Source organism: Schistocerca piceifrons, chromosome 1 (genome assembly GCF_021461385.2).
Source record: "Schistocerca piceifrons isolate TAMUIC-IGC-003096 chromosome 1, iqSchPice1.1, whole genome shotgun sequence".
Lineage (NCBI taxonomy): Eukaryota > Metazoa > Arthropoda > Insecta > Orthoptera > Acrididae > Schistocerca > Schistocerca piceifrons.
In genome coordinates, this window is record NC_060138.1 from 124,379,804 (window position 1) to 124,399,619 (window position 19,816).

Here is a 19,816-nt window from a genome sequence, read left to right on the forward strand (position 1 = left end):
TATGTTGTACAGGCACCATCATATCTAACAAAAAGAATGCAGAAAGTTGTACCTAGTAATTCTACCAGTATAGTCTGGTAACATAATTCTGACTGGGGAGAATTTACGAAATGGGTTTCTTCAATGCTCAATCTTAGATTCAATGTTGTTCCTCATATATCTAAACGATCTTCCGTCTAATATACAACAAGCCTAATTAGTTATTTTTGCAGGTAACATTGGTACTGTTTTCAATCCAAGCATACATACAGAAACATAAAAAAATGATAAACAAAGTTCTTAAAAGTATCATTGACTGATTTTCTGCGAATGGTTTCACACTCATTTAAAAAAAAAAAAAAAAACACAACATTGGGTCTGTACATTTAGGGGCACTACACCTATGATAAGTGTAACACATGGCGAGGAACTAGTAAATAGGGTGTCCATATTGATGAGTACTTAAATGGGCAAAAGCACATCTTGAAACTTCTAAAACATCTTAGTTCAGCCACATTTGCCCTTAGAATCATTGCAAGTCTTGCGGATAGACAAATCAGTAGGTTGAAAAGTTTTGCATATTATCATTCAGTAATTTCATATAGAATAATGTTCTTGGCTAACTTATCCTTCAGAAAGAGAGTCTTCACTGCGCAGAAACGTGCTGTAAGAATAATATGTGGTGCTCACCCACAATCACTTTGTAGACGTCTGTTTAAGGAGCTGGGTATTCCGACTACTGCTTCGCAATACATTTGTTCTCTCCTGAAGTTTGTTGTAAATAAACCACTACAGTTAAAAAGGAACAATTATGTACATAATTACAATACCAGAAGGAAAAATGACTTTCATTACTCCACTTTAACGCTGTCTTTACCACAAAGAGGGATGCACAGTGCTGCAACAAAAAATTTTCATCACTTACCCTGCGATACGAAATATCTGACAGACAGCAAAGTAAAATTTCAAAACAAACAGAAAGTTTCCTCTTGACAACTCCTTCTATTCCGTAGAAGAATTTCTATTCCTGTAATGTATAAAAGGCGGTTGTTAGGACTTACTCACAACATTTGAATATCTTTTTTTCTTTTTGGACAAAAAACTTAATGTTCGGAATGTAACCGTATATACAAATTAAAGAGCAATGTGAATGTAAAATGACTCGTTCCACATCATTAAAATGTACTGTGTAAAATAATGAACGGAACATGGAACTAATTAACTAACTAACTAACCTGTGAGAACGCTCCTGGATACAATGTGAGTGACGTGGCAGCTTGATAAGCTACTGAGCGAATAGACTTCGAAATATTGTAGAGCTATGCAAAGGACTTTTGTAACCTTCCCTGATGTCCGCGTGCTTGAGGAAAACGTGAAGTTATTTTCTTGGGTGACCGGCGTCACGTTTCACTGTTATTGTCAAACAGAGGCCTTATAGGTCATGCGATGGGGCAAAGGCGTGCTGATAAGACGCACGCGGAGCTAGTTCGCGGGGATTTTACGATGTGCGAGATAGCGTATATAAACCGCGGCCACATTCTAGGTGGATACAGTCTGTAGCCTGACAAAGCCCACACTTCGGGTCAGCCTTCTCGAGTGCTTGTACTCTTTCACTCTCTCCCGACGCAACCACAAGTAAGTGTCAGTCTATTTCCAGTTTCGCTTGTATTCCATTAGATGTGCGCTATTTTACATTTTTCGTAACAACCAATAGTAAACTTGTCTTCAGCCCGAAAACTGGTTTGATACAGGTCTCTCTTCCCTAGTCGATCCTGTGGAATCCTCTTAATCTCAACCACCGCAACCTACGTCCATTTGAATTTGCTTGCTGTATTCAAGCGTTGGTATCCCTCACAAGTTTTATTGCTAGCATATCCTCCATTACTAAACTGACAATTCCTTGATTCCAGGGTGTGTCGTGTCAAACGATCCCTTCTTTTATTCATATTGTGGCACAAGTTTTTTTCCCTATTTCGATTCGGAACATACACATTAATTATTCTACCTACCCACCTAATCTTCAGTATTCTTCTGTATTATCACATTTCAAAAGCTTCAGGAAACGCTTCCTATTGCAAAATATTATTGCATTGCTCTATTAATATTAATTATAAGATGAGCTAAAATACTTTTACTAAGACTAATGCTACAACATCTTGGCATGTTGAGAAACGCGTCTGGTACTATTATAAGGTTTACAATATGAGCAGCAGTCAGTCACATGTATGGTTTAAAAATTCGTTAACTCAAACCCCGATTGCTGCTTAAACTAGGAATCTTATAATTTTAAGAGTTTCTATGAAGATACCCCTTCAGCGAAGTAGGAGGAGCTGTTGTTAGTAAGTCCTTTAATTCAGTCTTAAGCTCCACCTCATTACCCATTAGAAAATTTAATAAGTTCTGGCATGCTGCTAAATGCATCCGACTCCTTTGTATATTGCTGTTGAGCTCCTGAAGTCTTCGTTGAGTTTTTTTTTTTCGTCGTAGCATTACATTCATGTTTCGTGGTATTTTTTGAGAAAAGTGAAATATTGCTAAAGACACATGATATTAATGAACCTAATTGTTCTGAAGCAGTTGTCAAAATGTAACATTTTTAAAGACTTTTGCAGCATATTCTAGAACTATCGCCAACTGGAATTTTTATAATACACTCACGCATTGTGAAAATATTTGTTGAGTTTCCCCTGAACATTATTCTGTAACTGCAGATTAAACTAATTCGTTCATGTTTAAATCACCTATAGTAGTAATCATGCGTACTTTACACGTAACTGCACAAATGCACTTCATTATTTGTGGGGTGAGGGTTGGTAATTAAGGCTGCAAACTGTCGTCCCAAAACGTGATCACTTTCTACTTGTATTTAATTTTTAAAACAGAATGTTTTATAGCTTTTAAGTTCTGCGATTATTACTGGATTGCATGTACTGAGTCTCTCTCTCTCTCTCTCTATTCATTTATTCGATTCCGACTCTCCGTGACCCACGAACCAAAGCGCGCCAGTTTATTCTGTCCTGCACTTTCTCCCGCAGACTTTCCAGTTTCTAATCCATTACTTTTGTGATTCAGTCGATACATACCATACTTTGCCGCTTTCTTGTTCTGTTGTCGATCTTCCCCAGCATTAACGTCTTTACCACCGACTCGTGATTTCTTATAATACGCTCATCGCAGGTCAGTTTTTGTTTCAGTATCAGATCTTTCAAGGAGCAATCTGGTTTAATTTGCTGTAATCTGACCTATTCGTTCTCCTTGCGGTTCATGCAACTCTAAGGAGCTTCATACAATACCACAGTTCAAAGGAATCTGTGCCGTTCAGCCTTTATTATCACATCCGTATATCACAACTGCAAAGACTGTAGCCCTAACTATACGATCCTTTGTAGTTAAAGTTATGTCGCTACTCTTTAAAACACTGTCACGGGTGAACATTACGTTCCTGCCAAATAGCATGCGTCTCTTGATTTCGTAGCTCAGTCACCATCACCAGAAATCTGGGAGCCGTTGAGAACTGAACACAGAAACTACCTCAATTTTTCTGCTCCTATATATTATGAAGTGATAATAATTTTTCGTTTTCTTGACATTCAGCATTAGATCAGTCTTTGCACTTTCTTTTTTCACCTTCGGTAAGCGGATCTTTCATCTTCTTCAACTTCTGCCATTAGTATGGTATCATCAGCTTATCTAAAGTTCTTTATATTTATCCCAGCTACTTTAATTCCAGTTTCTTCCTCATCTAGCCTAACATTGCTCATAATGTGCAAATTTAGTCAAAATTAGCATCTACTGACGATACAGGTTTGTGAGCAATTCTGGATCCAAAATAGAACCCAGCAGAACACTTTGTCTTGATGTTTCAAAATTATGAGTGTTAATTGGTATGTGAGGGACATGAAACTGCTAAACCAAGCTTTCTGTCATGCTTATAAGATAAAAACGACGAACGCACTTCTACTTTCCCACAATGTTTAACTTTTGAATGTGGATATCATGGTTTACACCAGGAGTGGCCAAGAATTCCGCCCACAGGCCGTGCCGTGACACGAATGCCATAGAGCGCAGCCGGGCTGGGTCACGATTTCTGCACCGCCACACCAAGTTGAACGTGAGGAAGAAACTGCGAACGGGCCGCATTTAAATGGCCATGCAGACGCATTGCGCAGGACTCGGTTTTATATTTCATAGTTTTCAACAACACACATAAAAAGCAAAACATATTTTCAGTGTTATTTAACTTTCTTTTAGCACAGTGAAGCCACATAGTTTTTATCTGGTACAAACTGCCGACATACGGACAGGCGTAAACAATTTCATAAATTTTCGCACTCAAGACGCCGCATAATCGTGAATTATTTAGTTTCATAATCGAAAAAACGTCTTTAACACACATATGCTGATCATCTCATTATGGAGACGTGGAAACTCTACCCGAGAAAAGCGATGTAAACATCCCGGACAGCGTTAACGTTAAAGGGATTTGTCTTTAAACTAGGACTTACCTTGCAGGTCAGTGAGTCACATCTACACATACACAATGTCGCTTTCAAATGAAATGGCAAACGGTCTCAAAAACAGATGTAAGGTTGGCAGTGTCCTCAAAACGAGTAGAAAACTAAACATGTAAATCTTTCAAGACCCCAAAGTGTTCTTCAAACCTCGCATTTTCTTTTAACGTCAGTGAACTTAGGGAACTGGACTGTGTTGGTCAGAACGTGTCCCTCATAAAACGCGATTTCTCTTTAAATGTGTCCCCAACAAATCAGAAACAAGTTGTTTCTCTCCTTTCAGTGTCCTACTGTAGGTGGTATCCAGTTACGTCCACTTGAAATGCGAGGTCTGCAATCGGTTCCAGATGTTCTAATTTTCGTTCCTGCACTCCTTTTTCCTTCATAAATTCAACGATAGTAAGTTTTAAATCGAAAATTCGAAAAATCGATCCTAGCATGCCTCTTGACCAACGTGCTTTGCAATAATATGTAAAAGATCCATTGTCTTCGTTCAGTTCTATCGACAACTCTAGCAACTGCGACTTCAGAACTATTCTGTTCTTATCACCAACCGCTCCACGTGCTCCATGACTGCAAATTTTACAAAAAGTGCTTCTTGAGGTAGAGAATAATGAATCCCGTCTGTCGATAGTTGTAAATTTTGTGGTTTTCATTGCCAATTAACTTTCAGTTCTTTCTGCACAGTATTGTAATATCGTAACATAGGAAATTTACAATACCCGTCGCTTAATCCCGAACTTAATAAAGTTGTACCGACCTAAAAATGTCATACCACTAGACTAAATGAAACGTGGCACTGTATCGGCTGCTTCCGAGAAGAACCGTGTAAACCCCAGTGTCACGGCGCGCCTTGCCTTGCCCTGCCCGCAACCCGCACAACCTGCACGCGTGAAATTTGGAACACCGTGGCCGGCCCTGGTTGACACAGTCAAGTCTTCGCCAACTGACAAAGATTTCCAACAGCAATAATTTTACGAATTCGGTCATCGTCCTGAGCGTAATCCACATTGTCCAGAGGTTGTTTTTGTTGCTTGCTATAACCACTTGTTCTTTCTGTCTTCCAGAAAAGGGAAAGATGCTGCGTAACCTGTTGGTGAGCGCCTCGCGTTCTCTGGTGCCCATGAGCAGGCAGAGCCGTCTGGTGGCTACTCAGGCTGCCGCAGCCGTTCAGCAGGTACGTCCAACACTTAAGACTGGAGCACCACTAGCTTAGCCTTACACATGCCTGTCTTCCCCACTGCTTTAGGACCTATTAAATTCCTTGTTCCACGTTTCTCTGCTGAAGGGATAGCTATGCAAAGAAATTCTTTAATTATGATGCCGCCGGCCGGAGTGGCCGAGTGGTTCAAGGCGCTAGAGTCAAAGCGCGTGACCGCTACGGTCGCAGGTTCGAATCCTGCCTCGGGCATGGATGTGTGTGACGTCCTTAGGTTAGTTAGGTTTAAGTAGTTCTAAGTCTAGGGGACTGATGACCTCGGCATTTAAGTCCCATAGTGCTCAGAGCCATTTGAACCATTTAATTGTGACGCCACAATAATATCTCCACTGTGTATGGTCTCTGTAGTCAAAACATTTATCATTTCGTTTCCGTTCATACCTGTTTTACAAAGACGTAGATTTCTCATTAAAGTAATTGAGTAGCTCGAAAGGAATTATATCCTCCCTGCAAACCAGTATGGATTGGGAAAACATCGACCATACGGAAACGCAACTTACGCATTTATTACACGACATTCTAAAAACCAAGGATCGAGATAATCAGGTAGGTGATTTCCATGCATTATTTGACTTTCACTTCCTCTGTAGTCAAAACTTCTATCATTTCGTTTTCCCTCATACCTGGCTGTTGTTAACGTTTTAGAATGACGCAGATTTCTCATTAAAGTAATGGAGTAACTGGAAAGGAATGACATTATCCATGAAAACCACCATGGATTACGAAAACATCCATCATGCGGAAACGCACTCACGCATTTATTTCATGACATTTCGAAAACCATGGATCGATGCAATCAGGTACACGGCTTCCGCGAAGCAGTTGACTTATACAACCGCAACATTTAGTAACGAAATAACAATTGTATGAAGTACAGGGAGACTCGATTAAGGGGACTAATTAGTTTCGTAAGTCACTTGGATAACCGAAAATATGGATATGAAGATTGGTGATTGTTGTATTATTAAGTCTAGACAGATAAACTACGTCGCTGCATATGGTTATCTTTTAGGTACGTTTTAATATAATTGCCTCTCTACCGTTAATACATCACGTTAGGTGTTTATTCAAAACAAGAAAAACAAATTAAACTTACCAAAATCAACAAAAATCAAGGTTTGTTAAGAGGCTAGGGACACGTTTTCAGACATACGTACATATTTTCTTAAATTACTAAAGTATTGCAACCTTAGTCACGGAATATCTAACAAAAGTCGCATACGACGTCACTGTAGTTTAAGTTTGTTTAAAATATTTGGTAACTGTCATTTCATGTAAACAGTTTTTCGTCATTGCTGCTACATCCGGAATTCATTTTAATTGTAGTAAACTCACAGGATCACATTCTGTTTGTTTTTATAACCATATGAGCCGGCCGGGCGGCAGAGTGGTTCTAGGGGCTACAGTCTAGAACCGCTCGACCGCTACGGTCGCAGGTTCGAATCCTGCCTCGGGCGTGGATGTGTGTGATGTCCTTAGGTTAGTTAGGTTTAAGTAGTTCTAAGTTCTAGGGGACTGATAACCCCAGCAGTTAAGTCCCATTGTCCTCAGAGCCATTTGAACCATTTTTTAGAACCTTATGAAATTTGTTTCGAGGGCTTGAAATGCACTTGCATGAGATGGTTCTGGATGATCTTCTGCACCTTTGTTTCCTTCTGTTTCATTTTCTTGCTTTTGCTGCTGTTCGTTTGTCTCACGGGTCGCGGGCGGATAGTACACGGACTAGACAGTACAAAGACACTTGCTCGCGGTTCACAGTCCGGATAATCGCGAATCCGTGTAACCGAGGACCGTGTAATCGCGTCTCCACTGTATCAAACAAAATATATGACTGGGTTGAGGAAGGACGCAGCATGTAATCCAAGATAGAAAGTGAAAGGAAATGCAGGTGGGCCTTAGGTAACTGTGTTGGGACTCTTGTTGTTCATGTTGTGTATGTTAATGACATGGCAGACAGTATTTATAGTAACCTCGGCCTTTTTGCAGATGACGCAATAATCTATAATGAAGCACTGTCTGAAAATAATCGCATTAATGTGCAGTCAGCTCTTGAGAAAAGTTCAATGTAGTGCAAAGACTGGCAATCTGTTTTAAATGTTCACAAACGCAAACCTGTGCAGTTAACGGAACGCAGAAAAGAAGTATCGTACAAAATCAGTGCATTACAATTAGAAGCAGCCGGCTCACATAAATACCAAGATGCAACAGTTTGTAGAGATATGAAATGAAACGGTTACATAGGCTCATTCGTGAAAAGGCAGATGGCAAATATCGGATCGGTGACAGGATGCGGGAAAAATGCAGTTAATCTACAAAGGAGACTGCTTAAGAATCACTAGTGCGTTCCATCTTAGAATATTGCTCAGTATCCGGGACACATACCATGGGACTAGCAGTAGATATTGAACATAAACACAGAAGAACGGGAAGTGACAGGTTTTCGTCACGAGAGGAAGTCATGCAAATGCTGAAAAACCTGGATTGGCAGACGCTAAAAGGCTACTTTCAAAGTTTCAGGAAGGAGTATTAAGTGACGTATGTAGAGTGTAATATTGAGCCCATACTTATCATTCCCGTACGGGCCGTTAAGATTTGAATAATTGCTGCACTTAAAGAAGCGAGGCAGTGATTCTTCCCCCGCTCTATACGCGACTCGAATGGGTAGAAAGCCTAAACCCCTGGCATGCGCTTCATGGTGGTTTGCGGAGTATCTATGTAGATATAGATGTATAAGGTGGAAAGGGAAGCAGATATCAAACATCATCTGCGACAGGATTCTTTGGGCGTGTGGATACTGTGAACGAACACATACATGTACTCCAATTCAGTCTATAAGTCTTGTAAGCCAACATATCAGGAAATGGAAAAACCCTTCAGTCCCACACAACTACTATGTCCAGAACAACAAGGAAAACCAATAGTCACCCACGTTGCACCATCACGAAATTCAACTTGAAAATGCCTATATACTGATTACACCTGCAGCTTTTGCCATCATGTGGGACGAGTTGAAGAGATGGGACTCTCTTCGAAAGACAAGTTTTTATTGCCCGGTGTTGAGCATTTTATTGTTTCGCATTTTACTTGATGTTTCGAACAATGTCTGATATCATGTTGGAATAAACATGCTAGTGGTCAGCTTTCCGTTGACGTCGAGTAGGACTGTAGGCTTCATCAGCGCTGTAAGCAGGACACTTTGGGACAAAGTAGCTAGTGGTGGAAAGAAATTCACTGACAATGCGTACTAGGTAAACTCGTTGCAGTAATTTGTGATCCCAACAGTTCCTCTGAAGTGATTTACAATGACTTGCAGTCGATTTTGGGCCAACGATAACGCCACTAGTAGTAATGTGAATGACTGCTGTTGTTTGCAGCACCCAAAACCCGTGGCGACTGTGGACGGTGATCTGGTGTCGCTACACCTGCCCTCTGGGGAGCATCACAAGCTCCCCACCATGTGGCTCAGGGACAACTGCCAGTGCCCCAAGTGCTTCAACAGCCAGCAGATGTCGCGCATCATCTACTGGGACGAGCTGGACACAAGCGTCAAGCCCACCGACGTACAGGTAAGTGCCAATTCCTTATCCTCTAGGTCGACAATAAGCCAAGTTTCTCACTTTAAAAAAGTAAGCATGTAAATTACCTGAAGATTTCAGTGACTAAGTTGCCTCCGTCTCTCGATGGATCCCTCCCCTCGTCGGTACTTGACTCCCACTGCTATGTATGGATCACGCGTGCATGTAGACGTGAATTTTCAATAGTAGAAGAATAACGGGGGCGGACTGTAACCTTCGCTTTTCAACTGGGCTCTGAAAAAGGAGATCGGTGAAAATCCGACACGAAATGTATCAAACTGGGGACCAAAAGATAATGCCTATGAAAATTGCCTTGCATTCGCAGACGGCATTTCCTTGATAACAGATGCACCAGGAAATGCCAAAACCTAAATAGGAAAAGTGAGTTTAAAAATTGCTTTCCCAGAGATAGAATTTATAACAAACATTAAAAATCGTTCACAGAAATTACTCATAAATCAAAACAAAACAAAGGAAGTCGGCTCCTTCAAACATTTGGTTGAGTTGCTATGCATAAACGACAGTGAGAAAGACAATGTGCTTTCCCAGAGATAGAATTTATGACAAACATTAAAAATCGTTCACAGAAATTACTCATAAATCAAAACAAAACAAAGGATGTCGGCTCTTTCAAACATTTGGTCGAGATGCTGAGCATTAAAGACAGTGAGAAGGACAGTGTCGAGATAAGAGTAAATAAGACGAACATTGCATTCCAGAATACCAGAAACATACACAAGTAGAGGACTCTGGCGAGTGACACCAAGATTAAACATCATAGTAAAATAGTGAGACTCGAAGCTCTCTACGGTTCCGAATCGCTATAACTAGTGCGGAAGGGTGCGTAAATAAAATTACGAAAATAGAATGCAAACTGGTTAGAATTATACTTGGCCCAAGGGCAACAATTAGCACAGAAATCTATGAACATGTAAAGAACACAATGCACCATCTTCAAAAGAAGAATGTTGTTCTTTGGACATGTACAAGTATGAGGACACGCTGACGAAGCATATCTGTAATGCAGTTATGAACCTGAAACGATAACTGGTTTGGTTTACACGGACACTGAAAGAACTCAAAGAAGCAACCATCAAAATAATGGACATACATAACAGGACTTTATTAATGAACAAAATTCAGAAAGTTGCCTTCAGTAACGAACAAGAAAGGTCTCTGCTTCAAAAAGTGCGCGAAGCAGAGATCGGAACACATGAAACGAATGTGGGCGAAGAGGAAGAAGACTGTGTGCAGCCAGAATTGAAATATTGTTTTAACGTGCGCTGTAAACTCCTATTCGAATAAATAAATAATAAAAAAAGCACTCCGTCGTCAGGCAACGAGTGGCCTACCGGGACCATCCGACCGCCGTGTCATCCTTGGTGGAGGATGCGGATAGGAGGGGCGTGGGGTCAGCACACCGCTCTCCCGGTCGTTACGATGGTATTCTTGACCGAAGCCGCTACTAATCGGTCGAGTAGCTCCTAAATTGGTATCACGAGGCTGAGTGCACCCCGAAAAATGGCAACAGCGCATGGCGGCCCGAATGGTCACCCATCCAAGTGCCGACCACGCCCGACAGCGCTTAACTTCGGTGATCTCACGAGAACCGGTGTGTCCACTGCGCCAAGGCCGTTGCCAAATAAACAATAATAAAAAAATTAATTCTAATGAGGAAAATGAACTTCAGCTAAAAGACACTTTATGAACCTTGTTTTATTTTTATAATCACGACACTTTCCTAGAACTTATTTTCAGACGCTCACTCTTACGTGTGTTTATACCTAATCGTCTGGAGCAGCAACGCCTTTCAAATATTGCAAATAAGAATCTTTTCATTAGGTGAAACAACCATGTTCACAGCTAAACTTCACGGAAAATTTGTGGTGTGACTCCGTATTCTACTCTTTTTGACAGGCGGACGAAGAAAAGTTAGCTGTGAAGTGGTCAGACGGCCACAGGAGCGAGTTCACGCTGGAGTGGCTCAAAGACCGCAGCCTCCTGCCGGAAGACCAAAGGAAGTGGCTCGACACCACCTACAGGCTCCCAAAGGTTGCCTGGAACGCCGAAAACTACAACTCCATCCTCAAGAGATTCAAGTACAGTGACGTTGTAAACAGGTAAGAACTAAATCAAGAAATGAGCCACTGTTGCGTGGCGGAACGAAATACTGGCAAACCATTACATGACTGTGCACGGTTTCTGCTCTACGAATTTCGATTACGTAAACTTCGCAAATTATTTTCGCTGTTGCAAGGAAGTGAATCTACATCGAGACAGTTAACTGTGTATAATTTTAGAACTTTATATTCCGATAGAATGTGCTTTCGGATGAAAAGCTATGGATAACAAATTTATGCAAGATCATTAATTTACCCCTTTCCCGCTCCCCATGAAACTAATCTAAAGTCACAATTTTTTTTTATTTTCTGGAGTCACTCATCAAGCCAAAAGAACTACTGATGAACATTACACAAGTAATTTTTTTTGTTTTCATTAGTCTACTGACTGGTTTGATGTGATCAACCTCGATTTCTTCTCTTGTGGCACCTCAGAGTAGCAATCACACTCATTGTGGAACCACGCGACCGCTACGGTCGCAGATTCGAATCCTGCCTCGGGCATGGATGTGTGATGTCCTTAGGTTAGTTAGGTTTAAGTAGTTCTAATTTCTAGGGGACTGATGACCTCAGATGTTAAGCCCCGTAGTGTTCAGAGCCATCTAAATCATTTTTTTGCCTTTCTCCTCTTGACTTCCAGCAAGGAACACCTTCGAGGTTGGCTTGAAGCTATGGCTGTATATGGTGTCGCTATAGTGTACGACACACCACCAACAGAAGAGTCATTGCTCGAATTGGGAGACAAAGTGATGTTCCCAAGAAGGACGCATTATGGGTAAAATTCATTACATATTTTTTGCTGTTTTATAAATGCTTTGGTTCTCTGTTTGAAGTATTTACTGTTTTGTGTCAGCGAAAAGTTGTTGAGACATAAAATACACAAACTCATATCCAATGTTCGTTAAATTTGCAGCGTGCAGTTCCACATAAGGGACAAACCCAACACCACAAATGTGGCGTATCTTAAGGAGAAGCTAGAGATGCACACCGACCTTATGTACTACGAGTACAAACCTGGGGTAAGACTCTCACACCAACCTACAGTAAACAATAATGAGTACTTGAAATTCTGTAGGTAGAAACAGCTCAGAGTCACAAGTAATATGAACAACACCTTTTTGCATTTCAGATAAACATGCTGCACTGTCTGGTTCAGACAGAGGGAGCTGGAGGTGATAACCTATTGGCTGATGCTTATTACCTGAGCGAAAAGCTGAAAGTTACAAACCCAGAGGCTTACAAAGCTCTTAGCACGGTCCCTGTTACGTGGGCAGACATCGGAGAGGACGGAGGGAAGACGTTCTACAGCTTGTACAGGGCACCTGTCATATGGTAAGTCCAGTACAAGAATAGTGTAATGCGCACCTGCAACACAAGAGTTGTATTGAATACGTAAGTACTGAAGGTTGTCATGAGTTAGACTCTGTTAGAATATGTGCCACAATTAAACTGAAATTTACTTGAACATGCAGAGTGCACTCCACATTGAAACAGACAGTAGTGTAAGATTTTGCAATATTGTACAGGGTGAGCAAAATCAAAACTGGCCCAGAAAGTATTTCATGCGCTTTAAACAGGCAACCCAACTTATACCATCTGGCACTAGAGGGGGTGATGTAAGTTGGACTGTCTGTCTTGAGGTGGATGAAATATTTTCTGCGCCAGTTTTATTTTGCCACCCATTGTAAATCTATTTTACGCTTAACGACAGTGATGCAAAATGGCTAATAATACAGAGGAGTCCAAAAAAATGTATCCACTGTTTAAAAGTTCATAACTTGCAAACTAATTGACGGAGTTGTCTCAGTTTTGGTGAAAGTGTAGCTTAAAGTCCAACTTAAAGATATCGCTGTAGGTGTTCGAAATGGTCACCATTAACATTCACACACAAACGATGCCGCCGAACTGCAGCACGAACTACTGACTGCAACGTGTTCAGTTGGATATTTGCACATGAATGTACGATGGATTCTCGAAGTTCATCCAATGTGCGTGGCTTTTATCGATAAACGATGTCTATTAGTGTTCCCCACAGATAAAAGTCCAGAGGAGTTAGGTCTGGGGAACGTGGTGGATACTCCACAGCACCTCTACGGTCTATCCATCTTTGTGGTAGATTTTCATCGAGATACGCCCTAACACGATTTTGGTAGTGGGCTGAGGCACCATCTTGTTGAAAGTAAACTCTTCCGTCTCCATACAAGTCTCGGATGGCTGGTAAAATGGATGTCTGAAGCTTCTGAAGGTACACCTCACCGTTAACTGTCCCGTCAAAGAAGAATGGCCCAATCAAGCCACGGTAAGACAATCCACAGCACACATTTACTCAAGGCAAATTCACGACTTTGTCTAAATGGACATTTGGATTTTCGGCGGCCCAGTAGATGCAATTGTGGCGATTTGAGTTTGAACTGTGCCTCATCAGACCACACAATCATCTCTGCAAACTCTTCATCGTTGAGCACCATGTAAGTAAACCACTCGCAGTACTCCATTCTACGATCTGGGTCGTGCTCGTTCATTGCGTGTAGCAATCGTGGGATGTAGTACTTACGGGAGTTAGCTGGGCTTGTTAGTGTAACAGGTCGTCCATATCGTTGTTTGTGTACATCTTTAACACAGCCTTCGGCTTCAAATTTGTCTCGAATACGACGAATCGTTAAAAGTGTCGGTGGCTCTGTTTGATACTCATTTCGCCATTGCCGTTGAACCTCATTAATGTTTTCGTACTTAAAATACCACTTCAAAACTGACTTCCTGTCATCGAATGTAAGCCTTGCGCCAGCCATGTTTACTCGAGTAACTAGGTGCAACTAAGAACAAAACCCTGTCTATCTGGCGACTGTCATCTGATAAGTCGCATATATGTACAGTACTTAATAATCACTTTCTGAATATAGCAGGTGAACTAAATAGAAACCTAGTCCCAACAGGGAATCATATAGCGCTCTTAGAAAAAAGTGTTCCGAGACTGTTACCTGAAATGCTCCTCCATGATACTGACAAGAGGGAGATTGAGTTAATAATTAAATCACTAAAGACCAAGAACTCTCATGGATATGACGGGGTATCTAGCAGAATACTGAAGTATTGTTCCACGTATATTAGCTCAGTACTTAGCCATATCTGTAACTTTTCCTTTAGCAGTGGTCGGTTTCCTGACCGATTAAAGTACTCGGTAGTGAAGCCACTTTATAAAAAGGGAGACAGGGATAATGTTGACAATTATAGACCTATTTCTATGCCATCGGTGTTTGCTAAAGTTATCGAGAGGCTTGTATATACAAGGTTACTGCAGCATTTAAATTCACATAATTTGCTGTCAAATGTACAGTTTGGTTTTAGAAATGGCTTAACAACTGAAAATGCTATATTCTCTTTTCTCTGTGAGGTTTTGGACGGATTAAATAAAAGGTTGAGAACGTTAGGTGTTTTCTTTGATTTAACGAAGGCTTTTGACTGTGTTGACCACAAAATATTACTGCAGAAGTTGGAACATTATGGAGTAAGGGGAGTAGCTTACAATTGGTTCGCCTCCTACTTTAAGAACAGAAAGCAGAAGGTAATCCTCCGCAATATTGAGAGTGGTAATGATGTTCAGTCCCAATGGGGCACTGTTAAATGGGGCGTTCCCCAAGGGTCGGTGCTGGGGCCACTGCTGTTCCTTATTTATGTAAATGATATGCCTTCTAGTATTACAGGTGATTCAAAAATATTTCTGTTTGCTGATGACACCACCTTGGTAGTGAAGGATCTTGTGTGTAATATTGAAACATTATCAAATAATGTAGTTCATGAAGTAAGTTCGTGGCTTGTGGAAAATAATTTGATGCTAAATCACAGTAAGACTCAGTTTTTACAGTTTCTAACCCACAATTCAACAAGAACTGACATTTTAATCAGACAGAATGGGCATGTTATAAGCGAGACGGAACAGTTCAAGTTCCTAGGCGTACGAATAGATAGTAAGCTGTTGTGGAAAGCCCATGTTCAGGATCTTGTTCAGAAACTAAATGCCGCTTTATTTACCATTAGAACAGTATCTGAAATAAGTGACATTTCAACACGAAAAGTAGTATACTTCGCATATTTTCATACGCTTATGTCATATGGTATTATTTTTTGGGGTAATTCTTCTGATTCAAAAAGGGTATTTTTGGCTCAAAAACGGGCTGTTCGAGCTATGTATGGTGTAAGTTCGAAAACCTCTTGTCGACCCCTATTCAATAGTCTGGGAATTTTGACATTGCCCTCACAGTATGTATTTTCTTTAATGTCGTTTGTTGTTAGCAATATTAGCTTATTCCCAAGAGTTAGCAGCTTTCACTCAGTTAATACTAGGCAGAAATCAAATCTGCATGTGGAATGCACTTCCTTGACTCTTGTGCAGAAAGGAGTGCAGTATTCTGCTGCATCCATTTTCAATAAGCTACCACAAGAACTCAAAAATCTTAGCAGTAGCCCAAACACTTTTAAGTCTAAACTGAAGAGTTTCCTCATGGCTCACTCCTTCTATTCTGTCGAGGAGCTCCTGGAAGAGATAAAAAATTAAGCAAATTCCAGTGTTACATTCTTGATTTTCTTTATTTAAACTAACGACTTGTTTCATTTTATGTGTTTCTACAATCGTGTTATAATTTCATGTATTGACTCGTTCCATGACCATGGAGACTTCTCCTAAATGTGGTCCCACGGAACAATAAATAAATAAATAAATAAATAAATAAAAACAAAACAACGCAATACAACGCTTGTGTGGCGATTGCCGGAACTATAAACTATTACACGACCAAGGATGACACAACTCCATCAATTAGTTTGCCAATTATGGACTTTTAAACAGTGGAGATTAATTTTTTTGGACCCCTCTGTATTTTAATGTCATGCCAATTTCGCTGCTACCCATTTTTATGTTGTCTGGTGATCGTTTTGCTCGTAACTGGTAGCTAGTAAAGTTTTATCAGCAGATATTGGTGGTACATAAAACTAACTTTCTTTAATTATTGTTGGCAATTTCAAAGTTTGACACTGACCTACGTTTCGTCTGTTTTCAGTTTGACACCGAACACCATAATAAGCACCTATTCTAACAATGCTACTTCTTTTCAGTAATGACATGTTTGGCGAGTTCATGAGGATAAATTACAGCCAGCCTCAGAGATCTTCACACTTCAATGCCACTCTTGACCAGATTGTTGCCTGGTATAAAGCGTACAACGTCTTCACCAAAGAGTTACACAGCCCAAAGAATCAAGTTCGCTTCAAGACCCGTCCAGGTATTTTCAAGGCTAAAAACCTTCTAGTCATAAACAACATTGGTTTCTCCGATGATGTAAAGAGAATGTGTTGTTTAGTGTAGCCTGGCTGAATATCGTGTCCTGATTCCAGGAGAGATCCTGACATTCGACAACATCCGGCTGATCCACGCCCGTGAAGGCTACGACGACAAACCGGGCAACGAGAGGCACATCATAGGCCAGTTCCTCGACTGGGACGAAGTCTTCTCTCGCCTCAGAGTTCTCCGCAAGGAAGCGGGTCTCATTAAATACTAGTATTACATCTTAATTCGCTCTCTGCGATATGAGCAAAATTCAGTGCCGTGGGAACTGTCTGGAAGACAGTTGTGACACTGCATCATCACAAGCGCCTGTGTTCAGCAAGGAATGTTCATGGACAAACTACCATTTGCCTGAAGTACTGAGATTGTGATGGAATATAGGCTCTTGTGTTCCGCAGCACAACGCTGTATGTGACTGTTACTAATTTAAACGTTTTGTATAATGTGTATATGTTTGTCATTACATTACATACTTAAGACTGATAAGACATGATTCAAGCTTGTGGAGCATTAGCCGTAGCTCCGTCATATGCATGTGGTTCACACTTTTATTGTTGTAAAATTGTTTAGTATTTATTTTTGCTCACAGAAATACGAAAAATAAATTATGTGTTGAAATTGATAGTTGAGCCTAAATCTGTCACACTTACCTTCCCCTCCCACGATCTGAACGTGGTTATTTTGTCTTTGTAGATGTAGCCTACAGTCCGAAGAGTGTTGTGATGTAGCACTTACCATGTGCAAATCTCATCATATCAGCATAATTATTGCATCGTACCTCCGATCGACTGCTTACTTGTCTGTTTATAAGTCTCCGTCTGCCGCGCGGGATTAGCCGAGCGGTCTCAGGCGCTTCAGTCATGGACTGTGCGGCTAATCCCGGCGGAGGTTCGAGTCCTCCCTCGGGCATGGGTGTGTATGTGTGTCCTTACGATAATTTAGGTTAAGTAGTGTGTAAGCTTAGGGTCTGATGACCTTAGCTGTTAAGTCCCGTAAGATTTCACACACACTGAAGTCTCCATCTACAGTTTTTACCACCCAACCGAAACACACTCATCCCTTCCAGTTAACTATGCCTTGACGCCACAGGACATGATTTCCTATCAACCTATGCTTCCTAACCAAAATGTGTCATAATGAGAGGTAATTTTGATAAACCCGAGGATACTGCAAATAATTTACCGTGCAGTTACCCGTGATGTTTTGGTAAGCAGAACAGTTTAAGACAACAAACAGTAACCCCACTTCGAATTGTATGTCTTCGTGGGTAACCTTGCGGTAACACACAATCAATATGGTTCAAAATAGCGCTGAGCACTATGGGACTTAACTTCTGAGGTCATCAGTCCCCTAGAACTTAGAACTACTTAAACCTAACTAACCTAAGGACATCACACACACCCATGCCCGAGGCAGGATTCGAACCTGCGACCGTAGCAGCCTCGCGGTTCCGGACTGAGCGCCTAGAACCGCTAGACCACCGCGGCCGGCGCGTTTTTTGTCTCTCCTGTTAAATTAGATTTCATAGATTTGGCAACTTATGGAAATGAGCTTCTCTATATGTATTAACAGTTCTGACCATTACTTTTGAAGTAATAAACACTTTACTTTTTTCCATTTGTCTCGTTTTCATTTGACTGCCCCTTACAGATCAGTACTCCATTGAACGCATTCATCTTGTATAGATGCAAACTCATCTGAACAATAAAAAGACAGAGAAACCCATCGACAAATTATTCGACAGGAGTACGACTAAATTCGTAGTGGAGAAACATTAAACATAGAATTTAGCAACGTACAGTAATTGATTTGAGCCCATTTCTTGACCTACATAATTACTTGATCTGGGACTTCAAAAACTATGATTTTTACTTATGTACAAGTACACTGATAACGGGCAGAAACTGAATTCGTACCAGACACAGCTAGGAGAATAGTGGAACAAACGTACGACTAATCTACAGCAAACAGCTTATCTTTTAATCTTACAAAATATTACGACATCCTAAACGAATAAGAATGGTTTACCCACCAGAAATAGAGATCAGTGGATACACACTGTATGAGGTTCCTTAAGTGGCGTTCGTAAGCATCCAGGCGGATAACTAACTGAGGTGGCCAATTAACAAGAAAGCTCCGTTCTCTCAGGTTTGCACTTTGAAGTCTCTCTCATGTGTTGACCTGCAGGTGGGATAGCTAATGTAGTTTTGCATGTCAGTACTAATCTATGGCATAATCTAGTGTCCAAGACAATCCAGCTAAAGACAAAAGAGTATTTATTCGAGAAAAGTGTATAGTATGAATATTTTGTGAAGCCGATAACAGAACATCTGTTGAAGTTTCTTCTGGGACCTAGTGATTCTAAAACTTACTTTCCATTATATGTACTCCATAATGGTATTGAGTGAATTTAGGATGAACAGCACAACTCACAAACATATTGCTAGAAGTAAAAATATTTTCGATATAGACTATGCGTCCCTTTGTAGAGGAGTTTAATACCCTGGTGCGAATGTCCATTGCAGGTAGAAAATTAGAAATCTCTAAATATTAAAAATCAAAGTGAAAGAAGACATATTATATCTCACCTCCCAGAAGCCAAATGTTACCACATTATATCTCTTGTAGGTCGTATGGCAACAACAAATGTCTATTTAACGATAATATTATCTGGTGTGGATAATATAACGCCGCGGGTTCCTCGCTCTAACGTTCTTTAAAGCAGTTAATTACCGAGAATAATAGAACAAATATCTTTTTTCCCATCCCTCTGCGGCCACTTTACTCGGGAACGCAAAATTCTGACTGGATTAATAAACAGAGAAACAACAAAACGGAATTGTTTTTACCTCTTTGGTTTTTTACTGGTTTAAACACGAAAGTTATGGCGGAATTCGTAATAGAAGCGTGTAATTCAACGAGCTGATGAACACAAACTGCTCTCTCTGGTATCGTTGTTGCCTCCGTAAAGAGGAAGACAATTGAACGTCCCGGAGAGCAAAAACACATCTTTGCCTCACTGCCCGGCGTACAGAACAGCATCTTTAAATATATCGTAAAAACTATAAACTTGC

At 40.7% G+C, this 19,816-nt stretch overlaps 1 protein-coding gene and 1 pseudogene across 1 annotated transcript; one reads left to right on the forward strand and one right to left on the reverse strand.

Annotated features, from left to right (window-relative positions):
• Window positions 1-1,544: 1,544 nt before the first annotated feature.
• LOC124795445 (gamma-butyrobetaine dioxygenase-like) lies at window positions 1,545-17,364 on the forward strand. The gene is made up of 9 exons (XM_047259470.1): window positions 1,545-1,614; window positions 5,558-5,667; window positions 9,084-9,275; window positions 11,202-11,404; window positions 12,045-12,179; window positions 12,318-12,423; window positions 12,534-12,736; window positions 16,514-16,680; window positions 16,793-17,364. Exons 2-9 carry the CDS (start codon window positions 5,569-5,571, stop codon window positions 16,954-16,956), a joined length of 1,269 nt encoding a protein of 422 aa, XP_047115426.1. The 5' UTR covers window positions 1,545-1,614; window positions 5,558-5,568; the 3' UTR covers window positions 16,957-17,364.
• LOC124721932 lies at window positions 10,807-10,924 on the reverse strand (annotated as a pseudogene).
• Window positions 17,365-19,816: the final 2,452 nt, after the last annotated feature.